We start from the raw sequence: 18,692 nt of genomic DNA, 5'->3' as shown, positions 1-18,692 counted from the left end.
GTTATTAGTTTTGTGTATACTGTACCCAAAGAAATGAACTCGTAAGTAGAAAAGCATAATTTAGCTGACAGTTCTGAAGGCTCCAGTCCAAGAAGGCACCTTTCTGCTTTTGGCGATATTGAAGCCAGAGGGTGGTGATTGTGTGCATGTGGGGTGCATGGTGAAGTCAGTTGTTATACCATGATCTCACTGGGCTCCTCTTATAGGCCCCACTACCTTCCAGTGGTGCCACTTTGGGGAGTGGGCCCTTAACAAGTAGACCTTTGGGGACCACTCTTAAACTACAGCGGTATTCTGTGCACTTCTGACTTTGTATATAAAATTGAGCCATTAAGGCTCAAAGGTGGTTTTGCTTTGTTTAAGGAAAGCTTTCATTGCACAGCAGCTAATCTACTGTGTGGAATTTAGGTCAGCCCTCTCTCTTTACCAGGCTTGCATCTTCTTGGCTGTAATTATGAAAATCCTAGAGTAAACTCTGTAGTAAATTTGATCTTAAGTTGTTAGTCCAGGAAATGGCAGCACTGTTCAAATGTTTCATTTTTGTAAACATTAGAACTACCCACAAAATGCCAGGAATTTCATTTTTAAGAAGCAGGTAGGGTTGCTTTCACAAAAAAAGACATTTGAGAAATCATGGAGTCACATGCATATAGGATTGAATATAATGACTCTGCTTGGAACTTGAATAATTAACCTTAAGGTTAGGATTTAAAGTATTATCTTAAAGAGGAGAATATATGTTGGAAATTGTAACTGTTTTGCAGGGTTCATTTATGTGTGTGTGCCAGAATTACTTTTGTTCATGTGAATAATGAAAAGATCTGACATCTTTTTTATTACAGTGCATGCAAGATATGGGAAATACTAAAGCAAGACTACTTTATGAAGCCAATCTTCCAGAGAACTTTCGAAGACCACAGACAGATCAGTATCCTTTAAATTTTGTATATTGTATGTTTAAAAGAGTTAGTGCATTTTTACCATTAGTATTTTATGTTCGTATTGAGGAAGATGTGAAGTGTATTATGGTAGCATTAATTAAAGATGGAAATTTCATACATGATAGTGCATACTTATAATCTCACCAATTCTGGGATGTAGAGCTGTAAGGTCCTAAGTTATGTGCCAACTTGTAGGTTTGATACATAGTAAGAAACTATTTCATGAAAACTAGGAATGGGTAATGCAGCCTGTGTAGAATGGCTTGCTTACTATGTAGAAGAAGGTCCTGGGTTTGATCTCCATGTCCTAAAAAGAAAAAAGAAAGAGAATTGATTTTCCCTAACTATGCTTTGATTTTTTTAAGTAGTGTGTGTGTGTAGTAGGAGGAGGCTTATTCGTTTCCCAGCCACCCAGATTGTCAAAATAAACACACAGAAACTGTATTAATTAAATCACTGCTTGGCCAATTACTCTAGCACATTACTAGCTAGCTCTTACTTCTTAATTAACCCATCTCCATTATTTTATATTTTATCACGAGGCTAATAGCCTACTTGCAAAGTTTCAGCATGTCTGTCTCTGGCGGTGGCTCCATGGCTTCTCTTTTAACTCTGCCTCCTTTCTCCCAGCATTCAATTTTCTTTTCCCTGCTTCGTGCTATTCTACCCTATCACAAGCTCAAGACAGTTTATTAACCAATGGTATCCACAGTATACAGAGGGGAATCCCACATCACCTTCCCTTTTCTGTTTAAATAAAAAGAAGGTTTTAACTTTAACATAGTAAAATTATGCATAACAAAGCAGGTATCAAGTAAGAATTACAGTTACAATATCTACTTTATCTTGTATCATGACTAAAGAAAACTATATCTATTCTTCAACTCCATCAAAGACTCCAGAAGGATATAATATTACCTAAGTAAGCAGGAAGTGCAATTTAAGCCACTTCCAAAACTCTAGAATTGACAGAGACATCTTGCTGCCTGGACAGTCACCCAAAGTTCTTCTGTACTGTTTGGGCATCCATCTTCAACCTACAGGCCCATAGCATCCAGCAGACTTTTCCACGAAGCAAGAAATTTCAAAGATAGTTCCACCTATATTGGCAGTTTGTCAGTCACTTTCTCCTATGTCATGCTGAATGTCTTGCAGACTCTTTCATGAGGCAGGAACCGCAAAGGATGGTCTCACCTTTAGGCAAGTTCAGCCGTTATTTCTTTGTGGGTCCTGCATGTCTAGTTCATACATTATAACATCAAGCAGTCCAGGCAAGAGCAGTTTCTTACCCAAATGACTAACCAATACCATAAGGAGCCTCTTTGGTACCCATATTCCTTTTGAAGTAGCTTGGTGCTGCCAGGAGCAGATGTGTCTCAATGTCATGAAAAGTCCTAAGTTCTTAGACATCTTAAATGCCATATTCTATAGTCTTTGAAAGGTTTGAAGATAATCTATCTACCTGAAACATATCTCTATATATTTAGAAAACCTAACATGACTACAAGCTTGACTATTATAGATGATTATCTATTAACCTATATTTCTTAATTATACATTACATTTTAAAATAAGCTACGTAAACACAATACCTTGATCAAGAACAACAGTCCAACATGGCGGGATGGAGGTCTGTTTAATGTGAGCCATTCTCACAGCCCCATTTTCAGGCACACAACAGGTCTATGTTGCCATTAAGCAAGTTGTAACACTCTGGTCACAAACTCCATTTAAATGCTTGGCCTCCAAAAAGAGCCAGTGTTAGTGCTGGCAGCATGTCCCAGGAAGCTGCTGTTTCAAAAAACCGTGGCTTTTTTTCTGCTACTGATAAATAAGGAAAACCTCTCTTAAAGGAGCAGAGTCTAGAAGAAAAAGGAAATACAGATTGGAGAGTCAGTGATAGACACCCTTTGTTGTTGTTGTTGTTGTTTTGTGTGTGTGTGTGTGTGTGTGTGTGTGTGATACTCTCTGGAGTGGCCTTTCCTTCTCTGAAAGTGAAGGTGTACACAGACCCTGAAGAATAGCACATATTTGTAAAGAAATGTAGCCAGGTAAATACATGAGAATCTGAGATAACTGTAGCCAGACATACTAAGTGATTTGTCAGAGTAAATACCACTTTTCCCAAAGCATTTACTAAATTGGATCATATTAATATGAGGTATTGATCTTTTACTGTTTACAAAAAGATGGTCTTATAGTTGTTGGAAAGTGTTTAGGGAGGGACATTGTCTAAGCATATATGAAGTTTAGAGTAGAAGATGATGAGTCTTGGACTCTGAGCTTAGCCACCATGTGCCTATATAGCGTAAAAGTAAAGTTCAGGTACTGTAGTTTCAGCTACTCAGGAGGCTGCAGCATGACAGACTACTTGAGTCTGAACTACATAATGAGATCCTTTCTCAAAAATAATATTTGTCATCATTTTTTCTTTTACTCTAAAGCACTGCTATTTAGAGCAGTGGTTCTCAGCGTCCCTAATTCTGCAATCCTTTAATACAGTTCATGTTATTTCATTGCTATTTCATAACTGTAATTTTACTACTGTTATGAATTGTAATATAAATAATCTGTGTTTTCTGATGGTGTTTCTTAGTCAACCCCTGTGAAAGGGTCTTTCAATCCCCCAAAGGGGTCTCTACCTTCAGGTTGAAAACCACTGATTTAGAGAGATTAATAAGAAAATCAATTTTGCCTTTTTTCAGTCTGAAGCTTAAATCTCTTAGAAAAACTTAACACCAGGATGGGAATTACAGCTCAGAGACAGAATGCTTATCTGGTAGTATGCCTAAGGCAGTGGATTGAGTTCCCAGGAAAGAAAGAAAAGAAAAGGAAAGGAAAGGAAAAGAAAAGAAAAGAAAAAGAAAAGAAAGAAAAGTCAGTCTAGAGAAATGACTCAGCAGTTAAGAGCACTGGCTTCTCTCCCAGAGGTTCTGGTTTAGTTCTCTGCATCCACGTGGCAATTTACAAGGCTGACCTTGATTGTTAAAAAGCTCACATTTCTTTACCTTTATAGTTGTATAAATACAATTTCATAAGGGAATTAAGTAAGAAAAAGTCATCTTCCTCTCTTTCTTCCTTTCTTTTTCTTTCCTTTCTTCCTTCCAGCCATCCTTGTAAAACTTATGGGTCTTTGAGCAAAGTCTAATATCTCTGCACTTTTGTAGATGTAAATATATAACCCTAGGCCACTGGAGTTAAACTGATTTAAATTCATATAACAGGGACCTCGTTACATTCTTAAAAGATTTCTTGCTCTCTCAAAGATTTACAGTTTAGAAAGGTTGTGCAAATGCTACTGAAACTATCATTTCTCATTTGAGATGTGGTTACTTATAGCTTCATGAACTAGGGTACAGCAAAAGATAAAGCTTTACTTTATTACGATAAGGCTTTGCATTATTACAATATTTTGTCTTAACTAAATGTTTCAATTACTTCAGTTCCATGAGTTCTGTTGTACATCAAAACTCATTACCAGTTCTGTTTTGAGCTTTTCAAAGTTTTATAGCTGTTAGCAGTGTGAAACTGGAAGATCTTGTTCTTGGGAACAGAAAGGAATTTAATATGTACTTCAAATGGTATCTTTATGTTTATCTTCATGTTTTATTTACTAAATCTCAAACAGCTATGTAAACTTGACTTGTAAGTAATATATTCTTTACTTTGGTCATCTGAAAATACTGTTATTGTATTTCCATTGCTGTTCATTTACATCAGTATACCTAAGTCCTTATGTCTCAGTATCAAGAGACAGAAAAAGATGGCCACTATTTTAATAAATAGGAAATTCTGAGTGTCACCAGTTTATGAGATAGCTGGTAAGGTAGGAGAAAAAAAATCATGTTAGAATCAGGTACTTAATCTTCCTGAGTTGCTAATTGTTCATTTATGGTGTGAAAATAGCCATAAGTACATTAACTTGGTTTTGAAAGAGATTAAAAGAACCAGTGTACAGCACACAGCATGCACTGTTTGGTACATTCTGAGTGCTGCTTGGATGCTAGTTTATTGTAAAATGAACTCAAGCTAAACTGAGAGTTGGGTGATAGAAGTGGTGGTGGAGTGGAATGAAGAATTACACTGTTTTTTCTTTTCAAGTTGGGATGATTTGTTTGTTTATTGTTTTAGAATGAGTTTCCCTGAAATAAATGCACTTTCTGTGGGGGGAGAGGGAGAAGAAAAATATGACCATGCACAGAATAGGGTGAGAAAGTGGAGATCTGGGATTAGAAGAATAGTGTGGGCTGTTTGGAGAGGAATGAATAAGGGAAATGTACACGTGACTGAACTCACTTTTTTCCTTAAGTTATCTGTTTTCAGAGCAGTAGAATTTTTCATCAGAGATAAATATGAAAAGAAGAAATACTATGATAAAAATGCTATAGCTATTACAAATGTAAGTAAAACCATTTTTTATCAGTTGATGTTTGTTAAGTAGATTTCAGACGTTTAACATACAACTCATTTTGTTTATTATAAAACATATTAGTTGCATATGCTTAACTGTTTAAATATTAGTTTTTTTGGTTATATAACGTTGTAACTTAAAGTAGAGAGGGTCCAGTTTACTTGACCTTTCATTAAAACAATTCTGTAATTAAAATGACTAAGCCACCAGTTGGCAAAAAAAGGGGGGGAATATAAAATTACTTTGTAAATTCTCTAAATGAATATTAAAGAAAACTTATAGTCTTTTTTCCTGAATAATATTGTTTGGTCTGTTGAAACATGAAGAGTATCCCAAGAGCATATTAATGCTGGATAATTTCCTTGATTATTAGCAAATATATGATAATAGTTGTTACCTTGCTGTAGCAATCAAATTAATCAACTGCTTTTATATAGTTTTTTATTTCAGATTAAAATTTTCCTTCCGAGTTAATTATATAAGACTAATTTCCTTTATCATTGAAATCAATTTTTGGCCTTTGATTCCTTATTTAAGAAGAAAGTGTTACAGTAATTACTCTTGTGAAGTCATTTATCAGGCAATTCTGAGAGTTTTCATCTCATTTGGCATTAAATTAGCCTTTTCTTTTAGTTCCTGTTCAGGTACTTTTCTGTTGCTGTGGTGAAGCACCCTGACCAAGGCAGCCTATAGAGAGAAGGGTTTATTTGGGGTTTAGTTTACTCTTCAGTTCCAGTGACATTAAGAGTCCATCACCACACTAGGGAAGGGTGGCAGCAGGCAGGCAGGACACCTGGACCTGGAGGCTGAGAGCTGAGTGCTACATCTCATAGTCCAAACTGAAGCAAAGAGAGCAAACTGAAAATAACACAGATCTTTAAGACCTCATGGCTACACCTCCTAAGCCTCTCCAAGGAGCTACTAACAGGGAACCAAGTATTAAAATATCTGGAGATAATGGTACCAAGATAGCCCTTGTAGTCCTTTGAGCTGCTTCTTCACCTTTGGTGGGTAGAACAAACAAAAGCTGTTGAAGGATAAATAAAAATTAACAGTGTTGATAATGATGTTTATAATGTGCTTGAATTTAAGACTCCATTCATCCTTAAGTGAACTAATTCAATATTTAACACATTTTCATATGAAATATTATTTAGAATATTTTATAAAACATACTACTTTATATTAAACCCTGAATGTGACATTCTAAACCTTTTTACTTGAATTTGTTTTTTTTTCTCAGCAAATTGGAAGTTATGATTATGTATTAATTCATAAGAGCTTTATCTTTAGATGAAAACTGTTTTTCTCTTTTTCATGTATAGGTATTGTTTGTTAAGAAAAGGAAATATAGTAAAATTACAGTGTTAGGATTAAATGTCATGCTTGTAACTCATTTTCAAATAGTTCAGTGAAATCTGGCAGTTGGCATGCATATGTGTATGAGTGTGTAGAGAACACACATGATGTGTTGTTAACATGTGAAGAATTTAGTGTTTATACAGGCACTGATACTATGTTTTTCTTATTCTTTTTTTTTTTTTGTAGGCTTGGAAGTAAAAAAAATTAAAGTAAAAGTTTATATACTCCTGAGTTTGTATTACTAATGAAATGAAAATCCAAAAACATTTATGAAAGTTATTTACATGTAACCCATGCTCAGAGTCAGCCAGAATACTAAGTAGAGGTTATACCAGATTTTAAAAATGAGACAGAGGACCGGGCGGTGGTGGCGCACGCCTTTAATCCCAGCACTCGGGAGGCAGAGGCAGGCGGATCTCTGTGAGTTCAAGGCCAGCCTGGTCTACAAGAGCTAGTTCGGACAGGAGCCAAAAGCTACGGAGAAACCCTGTCTTGAAAAATCCAAAAAAAAAAAAAAAAAAAAAAAAAAAAAGAGAGACAGAATATGAGTGCCTTATATCTAAGTTATTTCCTGAAAGAAGTGGGACCATTTGGACACTAGTTACATTAGTTGTACTCTGATCAAGAGCTATCTTGATGACTTTTGAGTTTTATGTGGCTATAACTCCTGTATTAAATAGCTCTAATTTGTTTTAATGTCTTATTTTTATAATTTATCTGTTTCCTGATTCAGATCTTATTGTAAGTGTTGTCAGAATGTGCTACTGCTTTTGATTTGTTTTGTTTTTTTTTCCTATTTTAAGAATGATCCTTTTTCTCTGTTAGGCAATTTCAAAGCAAAGTACTGATTTACTTCTTGGCTTTCTATACCATATTTCAAAATGTGATAAAATTCAAAGCAGTAAACTGCAATGAAACAATAGCAGGGAGGTTTGTTGTTTTCTGTTGTTCCACAGCCTTAGTGTAACCATGAACCAAGGCTGCTGGAATCCACTTGAGAGTGAGAGAAGCTAGAGTGGGATCTTCGTCATTGCCAGGGATGGTTTATTTTCAGCTATAAGGAATGCCTTCAACAGGCTGCCCTGCTGGTGCTGACTGATCTGTAATCGTAGTGACCCTTTAATACGGTTCCTCATGTTGTGATGACCCCTAACTATAAAATTATTTCATTGCTACTTCATAACTGTAATTTTGCTACTGTTTTGAATCTTAATGTAAATAACTGATATGCAAGATATCATGAAAGGGGGTTGCAACCCACAGGTGGAGAACCACCGGTCTAGAGGCGGTTTAGAGGCTGAGGCAGAAGGATCCCAAGGTCTAGGCCTGCCTGGGCTAGAGAGTAAGTTCAAGACCAATGTGGGCTATATAACCCTGTCAGTAGGAATCAGTCAATATTTGGAGTCCTAGAAAAAGCCATGCCAAGTCAAGAGGAAAGAACTAATAAAAGTGTGGGCACTTTACCTAGTCAGGATAAGAAGAGCAAACGTTCCTAAAAGTCGGTAGAGACAGACTAGAGAACAGACTAGGAGGAGTTGTAGCTGACAGAATGCAGAGTGTAGCCAGAGCACGGAAGGAAAAGGGGATACGGTAGGTGTGAGGTAGTTAAGGAGTGTGTAAATAATCTAAGATCATATTTGCATGTGAGAGTAACTTAAGTATAGAGCCAGGATTTGGGGAAGTCAGGAGCACTATTCCAGGAGACAGTCGACCCTCTTGCTAGTAAGGTATGAGAAAGACATGGTTTTGAGAGATAGAGAACTTTCAAGAGTACCTAGTTTGTTTCTTTTTTCCTTTCTTTCTTACACCTTCTAAAGAGGATAACAATCACTTTCATAATAAAGTGGGATTTTTTGTTTCTTGATGTTTTATAATTTACCTTCTCACCTTTTATATTTTTGTGTTTTTTTTTTACAAGTTTGTACAAATAAGTTTTATGATACAGGTTACCTTATTAAGTAATATTATCTTTTAAATCCCATTTTACATGAAAATTTCAATAAATATCTCTAGGAACAACCAACTTTAAGATGGGCTCTAAGGTACAGTTTGAACAGATTTTCTCTTTTTTTGGACAAGGTCTTTTTATTTAGCTCTGTCTGGACTGGTATGTCTTGCATCCTGAGTGCTGCGTAATGCCATTATTCCTGGCTAGTTTGACTTTTTCTTAATGGAAATGCTACATTTCTATGTGCTGTGCATTTTCTTTTATGTGAGACTTGCTTTAATATTAATTAAATGTCTAGTTTACGCAGATCACACCAGAAACACTGTGCAAGGGAGAAACAAGCGTCCAAAGTGATTCAAGAACTAGTCTTAATTAACTAGCAGATTGAAGGAGTTGGCATCGTGAAGTACTATTTTGACATTACATGATAGCCCATCTATTATAGCAACTCGATATCCCCATAGACACTCCCCGTATGACAGGGAAATACAGAGATGCCAGCTTTATGGCTCCAGAGATCTGGCATGTATTTTATAAACAGTCAGTTTTATTTCTGTGGTGAAGAGAGCAGTAAGAAATACTTCTGTTGAAGTGTTCACCAGTGCATGTAGAGATTGGGTAGGAAGATGTGTGCAAAGCTTTCAGGTGTATTCCATTTTTGTGTGTAAATGGCTGCTTATGTGTGACTGACTGCCTTAGTCCCTTAAGGTAACCCAGCAAGTATGACTTTGGGACTTCTGTGTGCACGCCCATCTTGTGAAGGACATGAATAAATTATTTTGTAATAAGTCTGTTGCTACTCAGCTGTTACATTAACCCAGTCTTCTCTTAGTCTTTGCTTTTGCTTTTTTAAACATCAAGTTAAAAATGTAATTATCTTTTACTATTTCCCCTGCTTTACTTTCCATTCTTAAAGTAATTATCAGCAAAAACAAAAAGAAAATTTCACTCTCCTACTTTGGATAAAACCTTTTCTTGCTTCAGTATGTTAGGGTTTCAGTAGTAACTTTGAGAATGAATTACCAGAAAAAATTATACTTATTAGTTTTGTTATGATCTTATCTAAACAGTTTAAATTTTTAGCCTAGTAAAATCTATTTTAAGTGTATATTCTTTGCTATGTCTTTTTAAATATTTCACATAGACATTGTTTTTAAAACATACTTATTCTTGATGGCAATATTTTACTTTGTTAAAATTCTTTAAACTGCTTTTATCAGAAACATGAGTGTTGGTTTCTTTCTGGTGTTTGTCAGTTTGATCACCACCTTCTCTTCTTTTTTCCCTCCTAACTTTGCGTCTGCACATCTAGATTTCCTCCTCTGATGCCCCTCTTCAGCCTTTGGTATCCTCTCCTTCTCTGCAAGCTGCTGTTGATAAAAACAAACTAGAGGTATAGTAAGTTTTCCACATGTGCATTTGTGGTGTTTGCTGATAGGTGGGCTTCTTCTCACAAGACTGTGGTTCAGGAACACCAGTAGGAATCATGTTTTGAGTAATATCCAGAATAAAAAATGTCAAATATTTAATTTGCTGAATCTTGTTCTATGCCATTGGCATGAGTAAAGAGTTTTGTTTTATATTTAATTTCAGAGTGACTGATTTTGAGGCTATTACCATATTTAACCATTAAGCAATTTTTTTGTTGTCATATCCATTACTGCCTTATAGGAACTTTAAAGGTTGATGAACTTTAAAGATACTTTGTTGTTGAATTCTCTGATTTCTACATCTTTGGTTAAAAAAAAATCTTTTCTGACTATGGTGCTGTTTCTCTAAGCACTTGAAAGTTGATGTCGAATTTCTTTTTCTTTTCCTTTGAAGCAATATCAACTGTCATATAGAAAACTGTGTATTTTATGGGACTGTGACTTTAGAACTGTCAATGATGAATTTTAGAGTATATTCTGAGTGTGGTAATAAGATAGGTATTCTTATATCTTGTATTATGTATTCAAGTCTCGTGTGCACATATTTGAGAATTTTAATTTCCTTTGATATTTACTTTTTTGTGTCTACATCTTGATGAATGGCATGTAGACTTGTGGGACACACAGACAAGTAAGATATGCCTGTGCCCTTGTGGACTTTGTAGTTTATAATGCGGTGTATTTATGCTGTGACTGAGATAGCTTTGCTTCTACTCTTAGAAAATATACTTCTGATGGGTTTTATACTCTTGAGAAGGCATTAACTATAAGGATCAGGAGGTATTCCAGGTAGAGAAAGCAGCTTGTGAAAAGTTATAGGTGGAGTACTGTGTTTAAGGACTGGCAGGTTGAATGGTGTAGCAGAAATAGGAAAGAGGGGGGAGAAGTAGGAAGGAGTCCTTAAGAACCCACGGAAGGAGATTGTTCTTCGCTCTGAAGGCTGTGGGACTTTAATATGAGTTTTAAGGGGAATGGGCAAATGATAAGGTTTTCATGTTTTCAGAAACTTTGTTCTACTGGCTCCTGGGGAAGTGAATTTTGTGGTAACAAATGAAGAAAAAGGCATAAGAACCAGACTTAATCCAGGAATAAAATGACAGAGACACCTGCTAAAGTGAGACAGAGAAGAGTGTAGTTTAGAGCGATCATAAGGTAGACTAGGTGGTGTTTAATGGGGTCCTTTGAAAGCCTTGGCTGCCATTTCTGACTTCAGCATCTCCATGTGAGATAAGGATCTGATTTGAAGAGAAAAATGGAAAATGAGATGGGTTCAAAGTTAGGCACGTTCAGTATGAGGTTACAGGTGATAGCAGGTATTTGGACATAGAGATTTATACAAGTCAGAGAGAGATCCAGAGGTTTGATAGGTGGAGTGTCAGCTCTGAATAGCATACGGAATCACCAGAGGAAGCCATTTCTATGAGACTAGCTGAGCGTTATTAGCACAGGGGAGTTCATGAGACTGACTGGATTTTAGAGCACATAGCGCTGGGTTAAAAGTGAGTAGGCTCTGATGATTTGGTGTTCAGTTGAAGTCCTGAAGAGCCTCTGTTCTTTTTTCTGTTTTCTCTCTTTTCTCCACCTTCCTGTTCCCTTTTAACACGTGGTTTGTTGTAGTTCGGGGCAACCTTGAACTCCTGATCCTCCTCTGGAGTTTTGGGATTGCAGCTGTGTGACGCCATGCTTGGCTCTTGTCTTTCTTAAAAAAACAAACAAAAAACAAAACAACCCACCAGCTTTTGATTCTGTGGGTAAGAATCAATGTCTGGGTAAAACTCTGTGATCTTAATTTAGAGCCCATACTGTTAATGTTTCTTCCAACCCTGGATCATTATGTCATAACTGGAATCAGTATTTCATTGGCTGACATTCTAGTATAGAAGGGAATCAAGTCATACTGCTTTCCCCCTACTAAATGTAACTAAGAACATTTATTTTGGGTGATTTCAAATTTGCCCACCAATCATAGTGATTAAGATATGAACCCTTTTCATTAGTGATGTTTTCCTTGAAAAATGACTTGGTTTCTATAGGCTGCTGTATCAAAAATACCATGTATTGTGTGGCTTATGAACAGCAGTAATCTATTTCTCACAGTTCTGGAGGCTGTAAAGTTCAAGACCAAGGCTTGTGTCTTGTGTGGGCCCACTTGCTTATTCATAGAATGGCACCTTGCTGTGAATATCACTTGGTGGAAATGGGTAAGACTCACTCTGGGGCCTGTTTTGTCAGAATACTAATTCTAGTCATAGGGGTTCTGCTCTTGTGACTTCATCACCTCACAAAGGCCTTCAGCTCTTAATACTGTCTCACAGTGTTGGGGATTTAGTCTCAACACATGTATTTTGAAGTGGCCACAAACATTTCAACCGTAGCAATAAGTAACATCTCTAAGAGGTTAAGGAGCAACTTACTTAGCTTATTAACATGGGTCAGCTTTTATCACTAAAGCTTACTAATTATGTCTGGAAGACATTATTAGAACTTTTTGCTCATTTTATTTTTCTTACAAAGTTGGGATGATTGCTTACTTCATAAAGCTGTTGTGCGGATGAAATGAGTTCGGAACAGTGCTGTAATCTAAGAAATAACAGCAGGTAATCATAAAGCTCCTCTGTACTTCAGTGAACAGTGAGACCTGAGTGCTTTGGGTCTGTCCTCCACCAGCACAAAGGGATACTGACTAGTGGTTGTATTTTGAGTATTGCTTTCCTAAGTTTTTGTTTTCTTCATTTACAAGAAGACAGTAATGACAGTTTTTGCAAAGATTAAATTAGACATTAAGGAAATGTGCATAGATGTATTTTAGAAGTGAAGGTTTGGTTTGGGTTATAGTTGAGTCAGATATAGATGATGCTTCTAATTGACCCCCAGGAGCTTAAAGTTTACTTTTAGTCTGGAGTTCCAAGTAGTTGGGCAGATAGAAAAGTATTCTGAGAAATAACCTAATTCCTAGATGGTCTTCTGTTTGTTCTAGACTATTTTTATATATGCTCATTTGGTAATTAAAATCAATTGCTCTTTATGTTTTAGCACTTTAGGTATTCAGAAAATACAATATTATGTTACATTTACTTTGTTCTTGAAAAGCGTGATTGAAACAGATGGTTTGAGAGAATTGTCCTAAGGGACCTTAAATACAATTTTTTTAATCTGGGTTGTTTTAATTTGCTTTTCTGTTGCTATGATAAATAACATGTCCAAAAGCAACTTAGGGGAGGAAAGGGTTTATTTGAGTTCACACTTCTAGGTCACTAAGTAGGGACTCAAGCAGCCCATGGAGGAATGTTGCTTTCTAGGTTGCTCACTGCCATTGCTTTCTCATGGAACCCAGGCCCACCTGTGGAATGGTACCTCACAGTGGGCTGAGCCTCCACATCAGCCAAGACAGTCTCTCATAGACGCGCCACAGACCAGCCAATCACGGCAGTTCTCCAGCTAACTAGAGGTTGTTTCTAGTTGACACTAAGTATTAACACACAGGTTCGGGAAGTTTAGCGATGCATTCTCATTTTGCTACACATACACTGTTGGTGTTTGTATACAAATGTTCTCACCAACTTACTGTTACTCACAGTAAGTTGCTTGCCAGTAAAAGGAAATGGTAACAGGAGAAGTGCTTTAGAATTTTGCGTTGTTCTTAATCTTATAGTTGAAGACATTGCTGTTTATGCCATAAAGATATTTGCTATACTTTTTTTTTTTTCAATTTGGGACCAATACTGAGAGTTTTATTTTCTCTTTTATATTTTGCTGCAAGTGCTGAAATTGAAATTAAATTTCTCATATTGGTGTCCTGCTTTATAGTTTACAGTATTCTGAGGTTTTAAATACCTTTTTAAAATAAATGTACATTAAAATTATGTTGATTTTCAATACTTATAAGCAATCTTATATAACTATCATCTATCACTATGTAAATTGAATGTTATTGTCACTTCCAAAGCTCCCATCTTACAACCTTTAATCACTTCATTCTTTCTGTTTGGAGGTAATTAGCATACTGACTTTTTCACTTAGCATCAGTATCAATTTTGTGTTTTTATTTGTGCATAATGTGTTTTAAATTATTTTATTATCTTGCAGTTTTATACTCTTATGCCTACAAACTTTTTTGTCTTTTTTCATTTTTTTATATGAGTGGCTAAGTACTTTGAAGTTCTATTAGTTCACATTATAGCCTAGGATACCACTGTCCGCTGTTCGCTTTACTCATTTATACACGGCAGGCACAGATTTGCGCGCTCTCTCTGTCTCTCTCTCGACCTTTAAGATTTGTTGTTACTGTTCTTAATTCTCCATGGAGCACAAATGGTGAACATTGTAATACCATTATTATAATTTTCCCCAACTACTTGCACCAATATTTGAATCTGGCTCCATGTACTGTCCTTAGTATTTTTAATAAGAAAATCTTTATACTAGTTTTTAAAAGCATAAAATTATGACTTAAAAATTTGTGTTACTTTTGAAATTAAGATGATTTTGTATTTTAACTCCTGTGTTTTTCTGATATAGTATTACTTTATATCACAAAGTCTGTCCTGCTGGGTGTGTGGTGCACACCTTTAATCCCAGCACTTGGGAGGCAGAAGCAGGTGGATCTCTTACCCCTACCCCCACACCCCTGAATCAGGGAACTCACTATGTAGACCAGGCTGGCCTCAAACTCACAGAGATCTGCCTGCCTCCGCGTCCCGAATGCTAGGATCAAAGACAGATGGATCTCTTGAGTAACAAGCCAGTCTGGTCTAAAGGTTGAATTCTAGAACATTTAGGGCTACAGAGTAAGACACTGTCTCGAAAAAGAAAAAGGAAAAGGAAAAGAAAATCCATCCTATCATTTGGTTTACTTCTTATGTATGTAAGAAGTAAAGTATTAGCCTGATGTAAACATGTACTGAGAATTTGCTGAATTGAGTTCTTACCCTTTTAAACAAATCGTGAAGTTTAAATTGTCTCACTCGTGAAATTTTGAGTAATCCTCTGTATTGTGTTTAGTATCTAACCTCAATGAAAAAATGAAATTGCTTTTGACATTCAGATTTCAGTAGCATGTGGATAATGTAAGCACTTGATATTTCTGTTCTCAAATGATGATTTCAACGAATAAAATGAACTAAAAGTTTCTGTTTTAAAAAGTAAACTTATGAAAACTTTGGGCTATGTTTTAGAAAGAAAAGGAAAAAAAAAAGGAAGAGAAAAAGAGAGAAAAGGAGCCAGAAAAGCCTGCCAAACCACTAACAACTGAAAAGGTAAAATTTCTTTTTTAAAAAAAAATCTAAGATTATCATCTTATTATATGCCTATATTAAAGACTTTCTGGATATTTATGAAATGCCAATTATTAGCTTTTCAGAAACTAATCATGCAGTTAATCCTCCATACTGAGCATAACCTCATGAGCCTCTCTTATGTGATTTCTAGTCAGTTATACGTGTGGGTTTACATCATCTCAGGTCCTTATGAAGCAAGTATTCTCCTCTGAATGACCCTGAGATGGTGATTTTAGCTGCCATGTACAGTGAGGCTGGAGTAAGTTTACAAAATGAAGAGGTCACAGGTGAAAGAGCTCGGAGAGGATTCTCTGCTTCATAACATATGAGCTAGATCTTGAAGCATGAGTAGTTTAGTGTGGAAGAAAGAAGATGCTAGACCGAAAAGGCAGCCTCGAGATGGTCTTGGAAACCGGAAATAAAGTGTGAGTTTGGACAGATCTGTGTCTGTGTATGAGGAGTAGTGAAAAGTAAGGCCAGAACAGGAGCGTGAACTCATTTCATAGTATTTATTCTTCAGATGAGGAGTGTCCCTGGAATACACTTTATTTTCTTGTTTTCTCTCTTTCCTCATCCCTCCCTTCTGTAGCTCAGGCCAACTTTTCTTAAATGTTTAAGTTACACTTGAATTGATGTGTTGTGTGAGTGTGCTGTAGCAAGTGTATGCATTTCCACCAGGGTGGTTGGAGGTCACAGGACAACTTGCTGCAGTTGGTTCTCTCCTTCCACCATGTGGGTTCTGGGAATTGAACTCAGGTCAGCCGGGCTTGGAAACAGACATCTTCAGTAGAACCTCCTGAGCCATCTCCGTGACCCCCAGGTTAAATGCTTACCTTCTCTTCCTGGGCCTCTTCAGTGCTAGACTGACAGATGTGTGGCAGCACACCTGACTAATGCTTGAGTTTCTAAAGGAGGTGGTGCACCTAATTGAGAGACATTCTTTTGCAAGGTTATTTTGGCAGTAGTGTGTAAGAAAGGTATGATAGATAAGCTAGAGTTAAGGAGAACATCATCTTTGCAAAGGAATTGGGTGTATAATTCTGGTGCCTTGATTTTGAATGTGTTTCATCATTCATGTGTGGAAACATGGAAAGAGAATGATTAATTCCCTTTGATTTTACATCTTCTTGATAAATGGCATATAGACTTGTGGGACTCAAAAACAAGTAAGATATGCCTGGGCAAATAATTAGCTTGAGATAAGAATTTTTTTACAGCTTAAATGGTCTGATGTGTTCTTACTATTTTACATAGTTTAAACCAGAAGCATTGAGTAGCTAAAATATTGTCTTATCGGAAGCTATACAAGATGACAGTAGTAAATAATTATATACTAAAATACCCTGAAGTCTAGCATGAGGATCCCACTGAAGTCGTAATAGCTTTTTAATACTTAGTTACTATTAAAATAACTGAAATGATAAAGTGTATTTATGTATGTATATATATAAAGTCATATTTTAGATATGTTATAGGCTTTGTAGTAAATTGAAAACATTTTTTCCATGGAATTTCTGAAATGTTTTTTAAAGTCTTAACGTTTTATCGCAAGTGAAGCAATAAAATAAGGAAGAAATCCAATTACTTTATGTGTAAAGCTTTCATTTCCTACTTAATAAAAGAAAGGCTTTTGCTCAGTAAGCATGTAAGCTCACAATCCTATTTTGTAAATTAGAAATTTTCTTAAATAGGAAAGAGTTATTTTCTCAGAAAATGCTTTGATAGAAAGTAGTTTCACTGAGCTAAAGCCCCCAGTTAAGTGCATCAAGATTTAAGGCTCAACAATTAAATTAGATGTGTTGTTGAAAAGGATGAAACCATCTAGAACTTTATTGAGTGCCCAGTGTAGTGTAAACATCATTTTGAAGCCTTTAAATGTATTATTTCATAGTCCTCATGGTACTTTGAGTTTGGTATGACTGTTTTTTATTTTTTTCATTCTTTGCTTGAACCTGAATGATATAGGATCAGCAGTTTATTCCTGGTCACACAGCTGTTAAGTAGTGACTAAGCTGAGATTCACTAGGCATCTGCCTTCCCTGCATGCACTATGAACAGTAATATACTGTGTGCACTATCAGTTTATTCTCTACTATCCAAAAGGGGATTAAGAAAAGAGGGGACATTATGTATTTGTCATGTGGTGGCATGGGTAGGGGCAAGCCTGCCTCCTGTCTTCCCCACCCTCCCATCAATGCCTGAGGCAGATGGGAGAGCTGTCCCCATCTGTCTTGTGGCCACATGGGCAGGGGAGAGATCCCTCCCCCTCACACCATCAGGTGGGAGAGCTGAACCTGAGGTCATAAGAGCAGGAGAGCTGTCCCTGCCCCTCATCAGTTGCAGTACTCTGGTGAGTGGCCCCTGAGGCTCACCTGGGCAACACAGTAGAGCTCGCCCTGAAGGTGTAGGTGTGGGAGAGCCTACCTGGAGGATGTGAAAGCAGGAGAACTGACCCCGCAAGGGGTGAACAAGCCAGTGAAATGCTAGAGAACTCACCCTGGTGCTAAAGACAGGGGAAAGCTGTCAGGTGGACTAATCCCTCAACTACCCAGGCCCAGAACCAGGGTTAAGTGCTGATCCATCCCAATATCCACGCCATCTGTGATCTGCTGGATCCAGAGTCACAGGATCTCCACAACACAGGGCAGCAACAGGTGTCCAGGAAGAGTCCCAGTATTGATAGTGTAGTAGAGACCAGAGGCCTCAAACCAAACCAGTGATTATTTGCAATGAATGTCTACATGTAAAGATGTATGGCTAAAGGGGTTTACTGTGTCACTCACTGCAGTTTCCATGATGAGGATTCCCTCCCCCCTTTTTAATTTTTTGACTTTTTTATCTTAAATTTTATTTTGTTTTATTTTGGGGGGTATTGCAGGAACAGAGGGCAGATACAAAGAGATGGGAGATGGATGTGATTGGGATGCATGCTGTGAAAGACAAAAAAAATAAATGAAGTTTAAAAACGGGGGGGGGTACAGGAGGGCAGAGAGTCAGCTCTTCTTTCTACTAAGTGCTGTTGATTGTGCTAAGCATTTCGTGTGTGCCACTTAAGGATGGCAGTAATCCTGGGAAGTCTCAGGACAGTGATAATGCAAATTTAATATGAATTAATGCAAAGAAGAAATAGAAAATTCATAAAAGCTGGCTCAAGGTCACGTGTAATAATTGGTGGAGTCATCTTTCTAAAGGGTGGCTGGGAAGGAGCTTATTACTGCCTTACTGTATTAGCTACCGTTCTTGTTGCTGTCGACCAAAAGCACGTTAAGAAAGGTTTATTTGGGCAACATGGTATAATAAAAAGAATATGGACTTTGGAGTCAG

General features: G+C 36.8%; 1 protein-coding gene across 2 annotated transcripts in view; it reads left to right on the top strand.

The window, feature by feature from the left end:
- Smap1 (small ArfGAP 1) overlaps positions 1 to 18,692 on the top strand; it is a 73,204-nt gene that overhangs the window by 37,241 nt on the left and 17,271 nt on the right. Inside the window, exons 3-6 of one of the 2 annotated variants that reach the window (XM_057794762.1) lie at positions 843 to 928; positions 5,265 to 5,340; positions 9,975 to 10,055; positions 15,267 to 15,347. In XM_057794762.1, the coding sequence (XP_057650745.1) occupies positions 843 to 928; positions 5,265 to 5,340; positions 9,975 to 10,055; positions 15,267 to 15,347 (324 nt within the window). The remainder of the gene's footprint in view (positions 1 to 842; positions 929 to 5,264; positions 5,341 to 9,974; positions 10,056 to 15,266; positions 15,348 to 18,692) is intronic. The other variant, XM_057794763.1, reaches the window with a different exon arrangement.

The sequence above is a fragment of the Chionomys nivalis genome, chromosome 19 (assembly GCF_950005125.1).
Source record: "Chionomys nivalis chromosome 19, mChiNiv1.1, whole genome shotgun sequence".
Lineage (NCBI taxonomy): Eukaryota > Metazoa > Chordata > Mammalia > Rodentia > Cricetidae > Chionomys > Chionomys nivalis.
The sequence above is the reverse complement of the archived record's forward strand: the minus strand, read 5'-3'. Positions and strand labels throughout refer to the sequence as shown.